The following is an 18,433-nucleotide window of genomic DNA, read 5'->3' on the forward strand; positions in this document are numbered from 1 at the left end:
AATTAACAAGAACACCACAGCCTGCTGCCATGGCAACAAGGCCTCGTGAAAATGAGTTCCTCAAGAAGAAGCGTTTATGGGGTGTGGGGTCAGGGCAGTATGGGATCGTTTGCAAAGGAACAGAGGTTTGGCTGACGTGCAAAGGGGGCACGAAGTATTTTAAACACGCTGGTGTGGAATGTAAAAGCCCATCCTGGCCTGGCTGACAGACATGAATCTGTCACCCCCTGACTGGTGTCAGAAAAGCTGCAGGGCAGCGTTTATAAGTGTGTTGCTTTTAATTTTTGAATCCAGCTCTGGTTCTGCTACGAGTACAGCCTATTCCCCAGGCAGCTGGTATGCATTTAAAACCGAAAATAGCTCCCTAAAGAGGCGCTGGCAAAAGAAAACAAAAAACAAACCCTGACTGCGCTGCTTGTGCGCTAGAGGCCCTGCACTGGCCGAGCAGGGGAACTGAGAAAAAAGCACAGTCCAATCATTGCTGTGTTTGTGTCAGTAAACAGCTACATTTACCTGCTCCTAATCAGCCATTCACGAGTGATCATTCAGTAACGCCTCCGGCTGAGATCACTGTCTGGGAGGAATTGAATGCAAATGATATGACTTCCCCAGGATGTTTTGGGAGGATAATGAGATTAAATGACTGGGAGTTCCACTTAACCAGCGAAAGCCAGGCTGTTAAAATGAAGACAGTAGTAAAGTAATACACAGCCTTTGTAAAGGAAGTACAATTTCTGTTATCGATCTCCGCAGTTTGGGTTAAACAGCTGCAGTATGTCTGTACCGATGAGCAGACATCATGAGTGTGTGTGTGGGAAGAAAGACCGCATGCTGATCTCACATCTTGGTAATGACTTGTTTTTTCCATTATAAAAAGGCTGCATCATACCTTAAAACCGCCACTCTCTCATTTCCCTTATATTAAAAACAGAGCTAATTATATCCAATCCAAAACTGCACTAACCAGATTCCAGGCTGTAGACTGAGCACTGAATGCTACAAGCAAGCAAACGGGGTCGTACTTAGATAAATATAATATAGTAAGGTGCCTCAACAGCACTGTGTAATTAAAGGGAAGCTTAATGTATATTTGTTCTGTAATTGCTTTAACATCACTTTAAACAAAGTGTTTTCCCATCTACAGCTTCTTGTCTTTTGTTTCAAATATTTTTTTTTACATTAAAGGTGTAAGGAGCAAGATTTGTTAACTTTCTGTGTGACAAGTAATAGGCTCCTATCTGCTGCCCCTGTGGGATCAGGTGGGGTTCCATTACCTGTGACACAGTGATGTAGAGGAAATAAGTTCACACCAGTCCGTTGTCTTTGTAGCGAGGAAAAGCTTTAATCACAAGCCCGGGAGGTTACACGAGTGGCATTCCACAAGGCAAGCTCTCAGAACAACAGTTTGCAACGTTACTTATACCTCATTATGATTGCACAATTAGTACCACTTATTGGTTAGAGTTTGCCGCATAGGTGTGTGAGTCCATTTGTCACTTAGTGATTGGTGCTGCTTCTGCCACACGGGCTGTCTAAGACGAACTTTCTGGAAGTTTCTGTATTTGGCTCTGGGGTAGAGCTCCCTCTGTCCTTGCATGCAGCTTATCAGGTACACAGCCCATGGTTGATTTCGGCTCCTGGTATTCTTCACATCACATGTTATCTGGTGGCTGCAGCTGGTGTAATATCTGTATACACACCCTGTTTAGTTGCTAGTTTGTTACACTTATAATCCCTATTTCACACAGGAAGTGTGAGTTGGGGAACTTTTTTTATTCTTCATTAGAACTCTTTCAAGGGTCTGCTCCAAAAGACGCTGCTGAGGTGAAATGATCCAGGAAGTGCAAGTGTAACAGATTCCCTGGAAAGCAAGGTAAGCAAACGGAGAGCTTTCTTTGACCTAGTGCAGTCCTAGATGCCTTGTTTTTAAAATGGCAATCCGCGCTTGCGATAGCGTGTGCTTCTTTCAAAACTGCACAAATCGAGACCTCCGTAATGAATGTTAGTGCATGACAGGTCAAAACTACTGAAGGGTTGAAGGGTTTTATTCCTAGCTGTAAAGCATTTGATTCTGTTTAGAAAAAATGAAAACTTTGCAGAGCCTCTAAAGCCCAGTAAATCTGTCCCTTGTCTCATATAATCATCTACTGAATCGTGGGGAATGCGGTGGAGAGCAGAATGCCTTTGTCTTTTTTTATCAAGTGCTTTTCCTGTTGGGAGCACAATGCAGTCCCATAAACAGTCTGGAACATTAAACCAGTTTGATTCTGCGGTGCTCAGCTACCACCCTGTTCTGTTTGCTTCGTTCTAATGAAACCTTTTCTTTATTTTCTGTCGCTGTTTGCTTTTGTCTGCTCTTGCCTGTCTCTAGTCATTTTGACTCATTCTTTTAGTTATTTACTGAGTGAGGAAAAAAAGGGTTCGCCTGCCTGCTTATTACATAATTACTTGAAAAACACCCAGCTCCTCCCAAATCATTTAACTGACTGGCTCACAATGTTAAAGGATTGCTTGGCTTACATGAAAAAAAAAGGTATGTCTTTTTTTTGGTTGTATCTCAACTCTCAATGTGAACCCAGCTGCTTTGGAAAACAATCCCAGCCTGTATGATCAATGGACCTCTCGGAATGGCAGAAAAACAGCTGTAGTCTCTTCCGAATTGAAGCATAAGAGCATGACAAGTTTGGGAAGGAGAAGAGGCTGTTCGACACACCCAGACTCATCCCTTCTTAGCACACCCTTTTCCTCCTCCTATCGGTTTTACTCAGCTTCCATTCATGCCCTCTTGTTCTGCTCTCTCACTTAGGATCCTATGAACTTCCATTAAATCCAATCTTTTCCTTCATTTTTCTAGACTGGTTGAGTTTGTTTATCCTGTAGCTCAAGCCCTAGTTAGACCCCCACCTAGAATACTTGGTGCAGTTTTGGTCACCTCACTGCAAAAAAGACATCACTGCACTCGAGAAGGTGCAGAGAAGGGCTGATCTCAGGACTTAAAGACATGAGCGATGAGGACAGGTTAGAAGAATTAAATCTCTTCAGTTTAGAAAGAAGAATGGAAAGGGGACTTGATTGAAGTTTAAAATAACAAATGGTCTGGATAAAGTCAACCCAAGACACGACTTCAAATTTAGCACAGAGTGGGCATAAGTGGAAGGAAGCTGAGTAACAGTAAGTTTAGAACAGAAGCTGGGAAGCACAGTTTTACACAGAGAGTTATAAATGCACGGAATAGCCTACCAGGTGAAGTAGAAGGATCTAAAACACTGGGATTAAAAAAGATTAGATTCTGTGCTTTCAAACTCCTTGGTCTCTATTTCCATCCCATTCATTTTGCACTTATGTGTAAGATTTCTATACCCAATATGCAATGTGTTACAACTCTCTCTCCACAAGTCTGCCCAGTCTCACACCCTTTACTGTGATGGTGAGTATTCGCTACATTCCTCTCTAGTTTACCCTTTTGTACTCTTGTTTACATTTCCCTGAGTTGCTGTTTATGTTTATTGGAAATAGAGCAGCACATGTTTACAGATTATTAATTTCTTAGCAGACGCCCTTATCCAGGGTGACTTACAATTGTTACAAGATAACACATTATTTTTACATAAAATTACATTATATTATTGGGACATGCATTATTATTATTATTATTATTATTATTATTATTATTATTATTATTATTATTATTATTATTATTATTATTATTTCTTTATTTAGTTGACGCCTTTATCCAAGGCGACTTACAGAGACTAAGGTGTGTGAACTATGCATCAACTGCAGAGTCACTTACAACTACGTCTCACCCGAAAGACGGAGCACAAGGAGGTTAAGTGACTTGCTCAGGGTCACACAATGAGTCAGTGGCTGAGGTGGGATTTGAACCGGGGACCTTCTGGTTACAAGCCCTTTCTTTAATCATTATCATCATCATCATCATCATCATCCTCCTCCTTTTTCAATCCACTGCTGGATGAAGGCCTCCCCAAGATTCTTCCACGAAAGCCTGTCTGCTGCGTCCCTCATCCACGTTGCTCTGGCGTGTTTCTTAATTTCATCTTGCCATCTTCCTGGAGGTCTTCTTCTTGGTCGCTTTATATCTCTTGGGATCCAGTCTAGTATCTCCTTGGTCCAGCGATGGTCTGGTCTTCTTGCTACATGTCCGGCCTCACTGCCATTTCAGTTTTACAATACCATTGCATACTTTTGTTTCCACTCTTATCCATATAGATACTGTATATAATTTCATTTACATAGCGCTTTACAAAAACGCTCAACAAGCCAAAAGAGCTCCAAAGTGCTCGCTATTAGTGAAAGGCCAAGTCAATGAGATATGTTTTAAGCTTAGATTTAAAATACTGATGGACTCAGCCTTGCGGATAAAAGCGGTTTGTGAGTTCCAGAGTGTGGGAGCTCGAGAACTAAAAGCCCTCGCACTGCAGGGTTTTAATCGAGTTCTAGGAATTAAGAGACCATCATTGGATCTTGGCAGATCTCAGACTATGAGCCAGAACCATAAATAACCTTTTAAGTGAGGAGCAACGCTGTGAAATCAATATGCTTTGCAGGAAGCCAATATAGTGACCTTAACGGGAAATATGTCAAATAAACATGTATATACATATATAGGTATCTGCTCAAAAGAGCCAACTTCCCAGTGTTTCAGCATTTTTAGCATACCTGTGTCGAGGGAAAGTGTGTTTGAAAACAAACAGTGGAGGTTCATAGGCTTTCGATGCCATGGCAACTACACTCATTTCTATTGAACTCTCGTCATGTGTTTGTGATGTCATTTACTACACAGTTAATGATGTAATGATCTTCTCTTTCTTTCTATTTATACCTTCAGGCATCATGGTATTGAGTCTACGTATCCATTTATTTATCCATATTCTTCTGTATTCTACATTTCTTCTAAAACTGCAAATTGTAGGTCATTCATGTTACGTTCATTTTTTGTAAAGTGTTGAACTATTGGTTCATTTACTTTTTAAATGTGTTATGTTTGATAAGTGATTAATGTAACGATATTATCAATCTATCTATCGATGCAGCAGAGGTGTTGTGTTACTGTGTGGGTATCCGCTGATAGACGAGAGGGTTTGATATTGAAACGCTGCAGTCGTCCACGTTTTAGTGTAATTCACAGGTATTTCAGGCAGTTGCCACCACTAGGGTACCAACACAGTTATCCCTAGTGCATATATATATTATATATACACACACACAGAGGTGTACATTAATATATGCAGAAAGACAAAACAAAAACAACTAGAAAATAAAAGGTGTCCAAGCTTGGGCCTTGCGCTGCTCTCACTAAAAGGGAGGTCCCGCACCAGGAACCTTTTCCCTGCAAAATCAATATATACTTTTGTGGGACTCAAATCATCTAAATGCATCCCTTTTAAAGTATCCTGCTGTCGTTTGTAGCTCACACCCACTCACACAGGTTCTCTTCCTTCACCTCCAGGCTTGCTGAAGAAAGCACAGCACAAACAAGAGGAACAAAGGGCTAGCAATCAATTATTCAATTGCCATCTGGCCAGATGCTGCACATTCCGTTTCAATTAGGCAGGGAGGGTAGTCTAACCTCTGAGCCCTGCCATATCCAGTACACACTTTGTTTTTATAAAATAAACACATTTATTTTAAACACGGTAATTGAAAAAGGAGGCGCTCTGCATATTAAGTACAGTATATGAAACACAGAACATGTGTAATGTGTGTAAAGTAGGGTATTGTTACTGTGTGTAATTGTTTTTTCGTTTTTTAAATACGGCTCTGCTATTTAATAGACCGACAGCCGCACTTTGACGGACCGTGTTTTGGTGCTTTATCGTGAGACTGGAATGGCTCTAGGGGCGGAGGGCATGGATAGCGAGAGGGAGGGAGAGGATCGGATTACACAGTATACAACAACTGCGATAGACCGGTAGACTCTCGCTGTGTAATGTAGACGGAAAACTGGGTGGCAGTGCCGATAGGACAAGCCCTGTTTTCTGTGTTTTGGGAAGCACAGATTCACCGGTGTAGGGCACGATTAAGTTTATCTCATGGTGGGGACTGTAGTCCTTTCAGCCGCTGAGCTACGTGTTTGAGTTTAGTAGTTGTTTCCTTTGGGACACGCTGAAGTACAGGTACGTGTGTTTCTTTGTCGCTTGTTAAATAAAGTTTGACCGCTCGTCTAGTCACGGACGTCACGTTAAATTGAAACAGAAGGGGGAAGGGAGATGTTTTACCAAACGTTACATTCGTTAGGTGGTCCAGGATTAGTGCAAAGCGGGGTTTCTGAAAACTTTAAAAACATGTGCCGCAACTCGTAGACTGCAGCAAACTAGGATACTGAAATTGGTCTGATTGATTAGGTTTATATATGTAGGCCTACTTTTGTATTATTTAAGTTTATTTTATTTGTGTGTGTTTATTTGCAAGTGTAGTTTTGTTCTTTGTCCCGATTAAAACGTGTTGTTTAACTTACTTTAAGTCATTGTTGAGCTAAGGGGTCGTACAAAATGTTCATCAAATACAGAAAGCGCACGCAGCCCCCTCCCCTTTATACTGTGCACAAAGGCAGTCGTTCAGGTAATGCCGATACCCGAAACATTTGTTAAAAAAAAAGTCATACGAGGTGAAATTTTCTGAAGTTGGAAGTATTTGAGTTTAAATAAATACAGGAATAAATAAAAACAAAACCGGTTGAGTTAGTCGGGTCTGTTTATTAGTGTGTCGACCTAATCACAAAATAAATGAATGCGGCAAAAGCATCGAAAGAAAATAAAAACGTTAGCGGAGGTCCAGCTCAAGCGTGAACCGGGCGAGGCAACACAAGCGACAATGACGCGTCGCATATAATGGACCCACTCATCCAAAAAACAACTTTCTTATACTAGTCGTTTGAGGGAGACCGTGCTCTCAAATAAAATTAATAAAATGAACACCTGGATTCAATGGACGTTGCATCTGGAATTATTTTAACAATTGTTTATGTATTTGTACACTAGGGGAACACTAGTACAAACAAAAGCATCATTTTCCGTCACTGAACAATAATATTTCCATGTGGTACGTGCACGTAACTATATTTGCCAGTCAAATTATCGCCCATGATACACACTATTAGTATTATGTCCCCTACGTGATGATAAACGTGATTTTTTGCTTCAATTTTCACCAACTAGACACCTGTTTCGAGGTTGCACTTGGTGATAAACTCTTAATTTAAAATATATATTTTCAACCGGTACGTTAACGCTTTCACGTGTGTACCTATATGCGCTTACATTCAGACTGTTACTGGCTGTGTAACCGCGTTGTTATCCGGTACCCTACGATTATGAGGACCCTCTGAATATGCTGGAGCTGGTTAATACTGACCCGATTTAAAACGGCGAGTCCGGCCTCTATGACGCCAGAACGGTCGTTACAGGCCGGTGGGCCATACAGTCCAAGGGATGGGTCTCCAACCCCTGTCCCAGAGAGCTACTGTGGCTGCTGGTTTTCATTTCAACCAATTTTGCAGTGAACCAATTACTTGCTTAATTAGTCAAGATTAACATGTGTTCCAGATCTTTAGCCAGTGATATACACAGTGGCTAAATTTAGTAGTAAAACCTGGAATGGGTGAAACTGCTATGCAAGAGGAGTCTTGCATGTGTATTTGGAATCTGTGATTCAGTGATCCATAATCAACTCCTTAAACTCAATTCGCTCACACCTGACCGGTATGAAAATAAGCTGCTACATTTATTCTGGAACATAGGGATGTGGAAAAAACAATCCTGGACAGCAACTCAAACAGAAATTCAAATTCTTGAATTCGCAGGGATGGGAATAAGACTCCCATTGCGTAGCTGTTTGATCCATTGCTGGTTTTTACTATGAGTTTAATAAGACGTGCCTGAGCTTGTTACCTCTACACACTGTGGCTGGTCAAGCTCGTAGTAAAACCTGGAATGGGTGACACTGAGGAGTCTTATTTCCATCCCTGAGTCGTCTTTATTACAGGGTTGTCTCTGTTTCTAATACTGTATTTGAAGCTGCTGGCCCAAGTGCAGCTGTAGTACTATTTCAGGAAGGCATGTGCATGTCTCTAAAAGTGTCCTCATTTTTAAAGTGTGCACGGGGAGAGGGGAGAGGGGAGAGGGGAGAGGGGAGAGGGGAGAGAGGAGGGGGGTGCGGGCAGTGTACATTTTTAAAAACTTTTTTTTAAAAGCGTACCCACAGAAAATGCTGATAATTTTGAACGCCCCCTAACGCAGTTTGATTAATGTACTGTTTAAACACATGCCAAGTTTAACCATACTTATTTATTTAATCCTTGAGACATACAGTTCATTTCAAGGGGGTCCTGGCAGGAGAAGAAATACTGTTAATAAATCAATGGCAGAAAGAGACTAATCATTGAAACAGGACAAAAACACCTAAAACAATCATACAAACTGTAATGCAAAATAAAAGCGCAGAAAAGAAAGCCGTTCTAATTCGCATGCTCCTGGTCATAGTCAGGATTTGCAACCCTGGTCAGATTTAAAATGAATATTGATGAGTGATTTTTAAAGGTATTGTGAAGAGGCTGTTTTTATGTTCCAGCAATGAGTTTCAAAGATGAGATGCTTGATATACAAAGGCATGCTGGCTCATATTAGATCCTAATCTAAGGATTCATCTACATGATGACTGTAATAACTGTCTTGATTTTGCCTCAGTTTTCTAAAAAAAACTTTCACCATGCTCTCCCAGCCTCAGTTAGATGTTTGGGATCGCGTTTGTCTGTGATCTGATAAACTCTCGATTTTCACTCTCTCTCCTGCTTCTTCCAGGCAGGATGATCCCGGTCACAGAGTTCAAGCAGTTCACAGACCAGCAGCCTGCGTTCCGTGTCCTCAAGCCGTGGTGGGACGTCTTCACGGAGTACATCTGCGTCTCCATGCTCATGATCGGAGTGTTCGGATGCACCCTGCAGGTGGGTGGAGCTGCCCAGGTGGACCGTCCATATCGGAGCAAAACGCTTTAACTGCACAGAAAGGGAGCATCGGTGGCCAGACGCCTAGAGCAAAGGGCCTGGTTACAAAATAATAATGCCAGTGATAACGGCAAGACTCGATCAGAGATCGTTTTAAATGTCAATTAAAAAGTGTTCCTCTGCAAGTGTAATGGAGCTGACTGGTTTGGGTTAGTGAATGAAACAGGGGGCAATGTTAGTTATGCTAATAAAAGCACTTCTTTCAAGTATGCGATACAAAACCTGATCAGATAGCAGAGCTCAGCCGCTTGGGCAAGTCGTGGAAACACCATGTTTTGTTGCCGTGGGCAGGAGCGCCCAGCACTGAACACAGGGCACTAGCTGGGTGGTGTCCAAACTGAGAAATCTGTGCATGTTTTATTTAAGAAGAGCTTGCAGCAATTGATTCTGTGCATAGCGGAGTGCTGTTGTAAGCATTAGCAAGCTTGTAAATGCCAGGATGCAATGCACTTTGTTTATGATGTGAATCCCTGACAGGAGTAGCAGGGCTTGTCTGTACTTTGTATAGTCTCTTAAACAGCAGGTATTCATATGCAGAGCTGCTCACTAAACCCACAAGACCAAGTGTTGCATCTTCTTTAAGAACAAAGTCCCTGTCTGTGCTGTCCTCTCATAAACAAATCACTTTGAAACACAAGTTGCAATTCTCATAGCGTGTTTGGCACTATTACTTTGAAGGGCTGTTTTGCTTTCTGGGCTATAGCTCAGTGATAACAAGGCACAATCCGAGATGATAACGTGTCCCTTATTTTAAATGTTAATTAAGAAGTGCTCCCTTACAAGTATCCAGGAGCTTGTAATAAAACAGAGGCAACGTTGGTTCGTGAAAACCTTTTTATGTTAACAAGAGCCCTCCTCCCTCTGCCTCCCTTTCTTTGTCTCTCCTTCCTTTACCCAGAGAATACCGGTATTTAGTGAGGTTTTGCTCTCCCAGTCTTTCCCTCTCCTCCTTTTCCCTCCCTCCTTTGTTTTGTCGTTGCCTCTTTTCCCTGAGAGAATATTTCCTTTAGGGGCACGCACGTGAGGTTGGGATCTGGGCAGCTCTGCATTCCTGAGCTGTCACACCCCTGTGAGAGAAAGAATGTTTGCAATCCAACTGTCTGCACTGGCTGGCAGTGTGTGTGTGTGTGTGTGTGTGTGTGTGTGTGTGTTTCTAAGATTTCCCTGCGTCTCTCTGTAATCCAATTCCTTCAGATCTCCGGGAAGTCCAGCTTCATGATGTTCCTCTGGGACACGGTTTTGCTTTTCGAAATTGATACTCGAACGCTGTAGAGCAGGACAGCCATTGCTAATAGAATTAGATTTTCTCATGTTTCTAACAGGATGACTGGGACAGCACATAACAAACGACATTTTAATATATGCAATCGGTTAAGAGAAATAGAAATAAGAGAATGACAGATGTTTTTGAATGTTATTTTTTAATGTTTAGAGCCTCCAATGCTCTACTCTCTAATGTAAATGTCCCAAACAGAAAACACATGGTTTAGACAAACAGCACAAGTCTAGGAATGAGCTGGAGGATGTCCAAGCTGAGAAGTCTGTGCATGTTTTATTCAAGAAGAACTTACAGCATTAGTGGAGTGCAGTTGCAAGCATGAGCAAGCTTGTAATACCAAGATGCAATACAGTTATTATTCCCATGTGGGGGATATGATTTCCTGACAGGAGTAGAGGGGCTTTTGTTTTGCTTTCTGGGCTGCAGCCCTTTTTAAGAAGCTGTTTTTAACATGCATCTGTTGCAGGTAGTAGCATGGGCATGTCTGCTTGGCTCGCAGAGGTAGTCCATACAGCTTAAACCGGCGTGCCAACAAAGCCTGCTTTCTCACAGGGCCTGAGAAATTACATTTTGCAATCTCAGAATTTTTGCTCCATTTCATGCATTTGTTTTCTGTTTGTAACGCAGGTGACACAAGACAAGATCATCTGTCTCCCTAGCCATGTCTCTGATCCTTCTCGGGGAGAGATCGACTGCCAGCAGTTCAAAGACAGAAGCCAAAATGCCAGCGCTAGCGTCCGATCCCTGTCCCCCTTGCCCAGCCCCTCGTCAGCTCCTCCTCACCCTGGAGCGGGACCACAGGAGGGACCTCGTGAAATGAGCGGGCTGAAGAACAACCTGGACATCCAGCAGTACAGCTTCATTAACCAGGTCTGCTATGAGCAGGCCCTGCACTGGTATGCCAAGTACTTTCCCTACCTGGTCGTCATCCACACGCTCATCTTCATGATCTGCAGCAGCTTTTGGTTCAAGTTCCCCGGCACGAGCTCCAAACTGGAGCATTTCATCTCCATCCTAGGAAAGTGCTTCGATTCCCCCTGGACCACGAGGGCCATCAGCGAGGTGTCTGGGGAGGCTCAGGAGGATCAGAACGGGTGGGAGAAGATGAAGGATCTGGCCACCCTTTCCAAGTCCAGGTTGAATGTCTCCAACGTAGATGCGTCCCCTGCTGGTGATGACACCGCCAGCTTGGTGCATTCGCCCTCGGTCAGGTCCATCCCGGATAAAATGGTAGCAGACAAACCAAACGTCTCTCTCATGGACAAGAAGGAAGGAGAGCAGACCAAGGCGCTCTTCGAGAAGGTCAAGAAGTTCAGGCTTCACGTGGAGGAAGGGGACATTCTCTACACCATGTACGTGCGTCAGACGGTGCTCAAGGTTTTCAAGTTTGTGCTGATCATCGTCTACAACGCTGCTCTGGTACCCAACATCCACATCATAGTGCCCTGCACCTTGGCCGTGGAGGATATGACTGGCTACGACAGCTTCTGCTGCAACCACACAAAAGCGCACCTCTTCTCCAAGCTGGCTATCTGCTACATCTGTTTTGTAGGGGTCTACGGCATGGTGTGCCTTTACACTTTGTACTGGCTGTTCTACAGACCCCTGAAGGAGTATTCCTTCGAGTACGTGCGGCAGGAGACCGGGATTAATGACATACCGGACGTGAAGAACGACTTTGCCTTCATGCTCCACCTGATCGACCAGTACGACTCCCTGTACTCCAAGCGCTTTGCCGTCTTCCTCTCGGAGGTCAGCGAGAGCAAGCTGCGTCAGCTCAACTTGAACCATGAGTGGACGGTGGACAAGCTGAGGGAGAAGCTGCAAAAGAACAGCCAGAATCGCTTGGAGATGCACCTTTTCATGCTTTCGGGTCTCCCGGACACGGTCTTCGAGGTGACAGAAGTCGAATCGCTAAAGCTGGAGCTCCTAAACGACGTCACCATCCCTCCCATGGTGTCCCAGCTGGCGTGTTTGGAGGAGCTCACCCTGCTAAACTGCCCCGTCCGACTCCAGCTGCCGGCTTTGACCTACCTGCGGAACCATCTGAAAGTCTTGAGGATAAAATTTGACGACATGCGCCAGGTTCCCCTGTGGATGTACACCTTGCGCAGCTTGGAGGAGCTGCATCTGGTGGGCCCCCTGACCCAGGATCTCTCCAGGAACGTCTCGCTGGACACCTTGAAGGAGCTGAGGAACCTCAAGATCCTGACCCTCGCCAAGAGCAACTTGAGCAAGGTGCCGCAGAGCGTGGTAGACCTGGCTGGCCACCTCCACAGACTCTGCATCTACAACGACGGCACCAAGCTCCTCACACTCAACAACCTGAAGAAGCTCTTCAACCTGGCACAGCTGGAGCTGGTCCACTGCGACCTGCAGCGGATCCCCCATGCCGTCTTCAGCCTGACCAACCTCCAGGAGCTGGACCTCAAGGAGAACCATCTGACGTCCATCGAGGAGATCCTGAGCTTCCAGCACTGCCGCCGGCTCACCTGCCTCAAGCTGTGGCACAACAGCATCGCCTCCATCCCCGAGCACATCAAGAAGCTGAAGTCCTTAGAGAGGCTCTACCTGAGCAGGAACCGGATCGAAACCCTCCCGCCCCAGCTCTTCCTCTGCACCCGGCTGCGCCACCTGGACCTGTCCCACAACCACATCCGCAGCATCCCACCAGAGGTGGGCGTCCTGCAGAACCTCCAGTACTTTTCTGCTTCCGGAAACTCCCTCGATTCTCTCCCCGACGAGCTGTTCTTCTGCAAGAAGCTCAGGACCCTCAAGCTGGGCCAGAACAACCTCACGGCTCTCTCGCCCAAAGTGGGCAACCTGACCCAGCTCACGAAGCTGGACCTGAAGGGGAACCACTTGGAAGTGCTGCCACTGGAGATCAGTGATTGTAGCTCTTTGAGACTCAGCGGGCTCCTAGTGGAAGACAACCTTTTTGATCTCTTGCCCGCTGAGATACAGCAGCAGTTAAAGAATGAATAGGTGGGAGGGTGTTAATATGGGCTGGGGTGCAAGGTGTCCTGCCACGTATGCAGAGCCATGAAACATTTGTGATTAGCCACAACATTTCTGGCTTCAGAACATTCCTGTTTGGCTTACTGGCAACCGTGGCAAGCTGGCTTTCAAAGAAGGAGAATGTTGTTGTTGATGGATACAAGAAGGATGAACCATGGAAGTAAAACTGTAGAGAGCAATATCCCAGGGAATCGTGCACAAGAAACTACAGCTGTTCTATTATTATTATTATTATTATTATTATTATTATTATTATTATTGTTGTTGATAATTATAATATTTTTATTAATTCAATCAGTGCCCTTGACGGTTGTCCCAGTGGTGCTAACCACGTCTATTCTCAATTTTACAGTTATCTACTTCTATACAAAATAACACTTCATACATCTGTAGCTCAACCTTGTTCATTAATCTAGTACAATTCAGGCTAATGGTTCACTATCAAGTCAGATTTCTTTCAAATGTACCATGATTGCAATACCCTGAACCTATTTAAATTAATTATTATATCTGTTTAATGTTAGCTCTAGTATTTATGTGCATAACGCATTAAGCTATTTTTTTTTAAATTCTTACTATATAGATAGTTTTGACTAACTGAGCCTGCTACAGATCCATACTGATGGGTGAAACTGGCTGGCGATAGTGCGGCGTTAATGAATTCTAGTCTAGCAGCACCCCCTAGTGTTTGTAAAGTGAATAGGCACCACCAATATATTTAGTACAGGCATGTGTGCATTCTGTCAATACCAGGGAGAAAATGAATCGATTGGGGTTTGTGTATGTAGCCTTGCATTGACAACAGGAATTCATAAATATGCATAATGACTGTAGAACTTTTTGAATACTGGAATATGTCTTGGTATATATTTATTTTATTTTTATTTTTTTTTTAAAGGTAGATGATGAGAACCAAGCATTTTAAAGTGGTGATCTTTGTTGAGCTGCCCTGATATCGCAGCATTTTAATACAGAACATTTTGTTGTTTGTGTGAAACTACCACCAACAATCACACCAACTTAAAAATGAACCAGTGGAACTAGCATAAGAAGCCCTGCTTTAAAGGAACTTCTTCAGGAGTCTTACCATGTAAAAGGAGTTCAATAAAATACCATATGATCTCAATCCAGACCTCCACATTAGAAAGGGTTAAGATTTTAAAATACGTATAGTCACATACTATTCACCTCTCTTTTAAAAAAAAAAAAAAAAAAAAAAAGATATGTAGGAGGTTTGTTCATTAAAACCTTGTGTTTTTATATATTAATGAATTACATTTTATATTTGCCACTGTGTGGCAGTGTTGTAATCGTTCAACGTTGCTACTGGTACCCATTCAAGCAGTACACCAAGCAATAAGAGAATATAAAAACACATCTTTTTTTCTCATTCTATCAAGTAAAGGTCAGTAAAACGTGTACATGGACCACAGTGTGTGTTTCATTTTCACCCCTTCTGGATGAATCATTTCCCTACAAGCATTAAAAAAAAGAGTTTTATTTAAAACTTTCCACCGAAAGGGAAGTTACTGTGACCCCGGTCAGTGCAGATTCAACCCATGCTTCTGTTCAGTACTGACCCTGGTCAGTGCAGATTCAACCCATGCTTCTGTTCAATACTGACCCCGGTCAGTGCAGCTTCAACCCATGCTTCTGTTCAATACTGACCCTGGTCAGTGCAGATTCAACCCATGCTTCTGTTCAATACTGACCCCGGTCAGTGCAAATTCAACCCATGCTTCTGTTCAATACTGACCCCGGTCAGTGCAGATTCAACCCATGCTTCTGTTCAATACTGACCCCGGTCAGTGCAGATTCAACCCATGCTTCTATTCAACCAAGACGTTTCTGAAGGCAGGAAGGGTTTTAGACCCTCAAAAAGACTTTTATTTAAAATTTATATATATATATATACAGTATATATATATATAAATACAGTGCCTTGCATAAGTATTCACCCCCCTTGGACATTTCCACATTTTGTAGTGTTACAACCTGGAACTAAAATGGATTTAATTGGGATTTTTACCATTTGATTTACACAACATACTTAACACTTTGAAGGTGCAAAATATTTTTTATTGTGACACAAAAGTTAATTAAACAAAAAAAAAAAAGACATTTGTTGGTTGCATAAGTATTCACCCCCCTGAGTCAATACTTGGTAGAAGCACCTTTGGCAGCAATTACAGCTGTGAGTCTTTTTGGGTAAGTCTCTACCAGCTTTGCACATCTGGATCCTGCAATTTTTGCCCATTCTTCTTGGCAAAATTGTTCAAGCTCTGTCAAGTTGGATGGGGACTGTTGGTGAACAGCAATTTTCAAGTCTTGCCACAGATTCTCAATCGGATTGAGGTCTGGGCTTTGACTGGGCCATTCTAAGACATTCAGGTTCTTGTTTTTAAACCACTCCAGTGTAGCTTTGGCTGTGTGTTTAGGGTCATTGTCCTGCTGGAAGGTGAACCTCCGCCCCAGTCCCTGGTCTCTTGCAGACTGAAACAGGTTTTCCTCTAGAATTTCCCTGTGTTTGGCTCCATCCATCTTGCCCTCAATCCTGACCAGTTTCCCAGTCCCTGCCGATGAAAAGCATCCCCATAACATGAAGCTGCCACCACCATGCTTCACCGTGGGGATGGTGTTCTCAGGGTGATGTGCAGTGTTGGCTTTGCGCCACACATAGCGTTTTGCGCTAAGGCCAAAAAGTTCAATTTTGGTCTCATCAGACCAGAGAACCTTTTTCCACATGTTTGCTGTGTCTCCCTCATGCCTTTTGGCAAAATCCAAATGGGATTTGATATGGGTTTTTTTCAGCAATGGCTTTTTTCTCGCCACTCTTCCATAAAGCCCAGCTTTGTGGAGCGTCCGGGTTATAGTTGTCCCATGGACGGTTTTTCCCATCTCAGTTGTGGATCTCTCCAGCTCCTTCAGTTACCATTGGCTTCTTGGTTGCTTCTCTGACTAATGCCCTCCTTACCTGGTCACTGAGTTTTGGTGGACGGCCTTCTCTAGGCAGAGTCGCGGTTATGCCATATTCTTTCCATTTTTTAATAATGGATTTAACGGTGCTCCGGGGGATGTTCAAAGTTTGGGATATTTTTTTATAACCCAACCCTGATTGGTGCTTCTCCAGAACTTTATCCCGGACTTGTTTTGATAGCTCCTTGGTCTTCATGATACTGTTTGTTTAGATATGCTCTCTAACAAACTCTGGGGCCTTCCAGCAACAGGTGTATTTAATCTGAGATCATGTAACACTTTAATTGCACACAGGTGGACTCCATTCAACTAATTATGTGACTTCTGAAGGCAATTGGTTGCACCAGAGCTTATTTAGGGGTGTCACAGCAAAGGGGGTGAATACTTATCAAGACTTTTCAGTTTTTTATTTGTAAATAATTTTGAAAAATTTGTAGATTTTTTTCCCCACTTCGACATTATGGACTATTTTGTGTTGATCAGTGACAAAAAATCCAAATTAAATCAATTTTATTTCCAGGTTGTAACACTACAAAATGTGGAAAAGTCCAAGGAGGGTGAATACTTATGCAAGGCACTGTATGTGTGTGTGTGTGTGTATATATATATATATCTCTACACGCGAGTAGCGTCCATTGAGGCAGCTGAGTCGGCTGCCTCTGTAAAAATCGGCTTAATTCTTAATTGTGAAGACGAAAAAAAAAAAGATCAAAAAACCAAAACGTACCTACTTTATTTTTTAAGAGTGTAAAATTGAGATATATAAAATATTATTTTTAATTTCTTCACATGACTGTGATCTCGGGCTGTACAGACACTGGGGTATGTCAAATTTGCGCCACAAAGAAGTTTCTCATTAGTCAGTTTCCCAAGTTACTCTGTACTCTGGTTTACAGTGCAGCACTAACATGAAACAGAGAAAAAAACAACCAATTACACATTTCTTTCTAAAGAAGCCGACTCTTGGTAAGAATCAATGTTAAGTGAATTTATCATTTATATTGTTGTTTTCCCCCTGCGCAATGTGATGTTTAGCTGCAATATGTTTTGATAAATCATCTTTTTTCCCCCCCCCCATGTGGAATGTTTTAACGCCAGCACAGCAAAAATCCAAGAACCTGTTTTTATGATGACAATAAATGTGTAGCTAAACCGGGATAGCTGGCTGTATGGTTTTTTTTTTTCTCGCGTCACTTTAACTGGACAGTCAGCTCATCCAAGTATCACCCTACCTGCTATAGCATAGCGTTTTATTCGAGCATAGTGACTGTGTATTTGCATGTATAGCGACCCGGCCTGTGCGCTAGGCAGCACCGGGACCTCAGCGACCGGTTTCCCCCGCCTGAGGTACTGTACTACTTCCTATCGTCGATTTATATTGACAAAAGAATATTAGAATTGAGTGAGAAACTGTGTAAACGTTCAAAGGAGATCTAGCGTTCAGAGGTGGGAACATCACATTATTATTATTATTATTATTATTATTATTATTATTATTATTATTATTATTATTATTGTTGTTATTTTTGGTGAATACCTTGTCAAAGTACTGTAGAGTCATACAAATATTGTACACAAACAGCACCAGTCCCAGCAGTGTCAGCACCAGTCCCAGCAGTGTCAGCACCAGTCACAGCAGTGTCAGCACCAGTCACAGTGTCAGCACCAGTCCCAGCAGTGTCAGCACCAGTCACAGTGTCAGCACCAGTCCCAGCAGTGTCAGCACCAGTCCCAGCAGTGTCAGCACCAGTCCCAGCAGTGTCAGCACCAGTCACAGTGTCAGCACCAGTCCCAGCAGTGTCAGCACCAGTCACAGTGTCAGCACCAGTCCCAGCAGTGTCAGCACCAGTCACAGTGTCAGCACCAGTCCCAGCAGTGTCAGCACCAGTCACAGTGTCAGCACCAGTCCCAGCAGTGTCAGCACCAGTCCCAGCAGTGTCAGCACCAATCAGTGTCAGCACCAGTCCCAGTGTCAGCACCAGTCAGTGTCAGCACCAGTCCCAGCAGTGTCAGCACCAGTCAGTGTCAGCACCAGTCCCAGCAGTATCAGCACCAGTCACAGTGTCAGCGCCAGTCTTACCGGTCAGCAGCAGTTACCAGTCCCAGCAGTGTAAGGCAACTTAAGTAGCAGTGAACCA

General features: G+C 43.3%; 1 protein-coding gene across 2 annotated transcripts; it reads left to right on the top strand.

Moving 5' to 3' along the window:
• The first annotated feature begins 1,752 nt into the window (after window positions 1-1,752).
• On the top strand, window positions 1,753-14,235 carry LOC131706628 (volume-regulated anion channel subunit LRRC8C-like). Of its 2 annotated transcripts, none has more exons than XM_059008074.1 (3): window positions 1,753-1,873; window positions 8,820-8,962; window positions 10,929-14,235. In XM_059008074.1, the coding sequence occupies exons 2-3, from the start codon at window positions 8,825-8,827 to the stop codon at window positions 13,284-13,286; spliced, it is 2,496 nt and encodes an 831-aa protein (XP_058864057.1). In that variant the 5' UTR covers window positions 1,753-1,873; window positions 8,820-8,824; the 3' UTR covers window positions 13,287-14,235. The 2 variants fall into 2 exon arrangements, with proteins under 2 accessions (XP_058864057.1, XP_058864056.1); XM_059008073.1 differs by lacking the exon at window positions 1,753-1,873 and adding an exon at window positions 5,823-6,137.
• The last annotated feature ends 4,198 nt before the right edge of the window (window positions 14,236-18,433 follow it).

Source organism: Acipenser ruthenus, chromosome 36 (assembly GCF_902713425.1).
Source record: "Acipenser ruthenus chromosome 36, fAciRut3.2 maternal haplotype, whole genome shotgun sequence".
NCBI lineage: Eukaryota > Metazoa > Chordata > Actinopteri > Acipenseriformes > Acipenseridae > Acipenser > Acipenser ruthenus.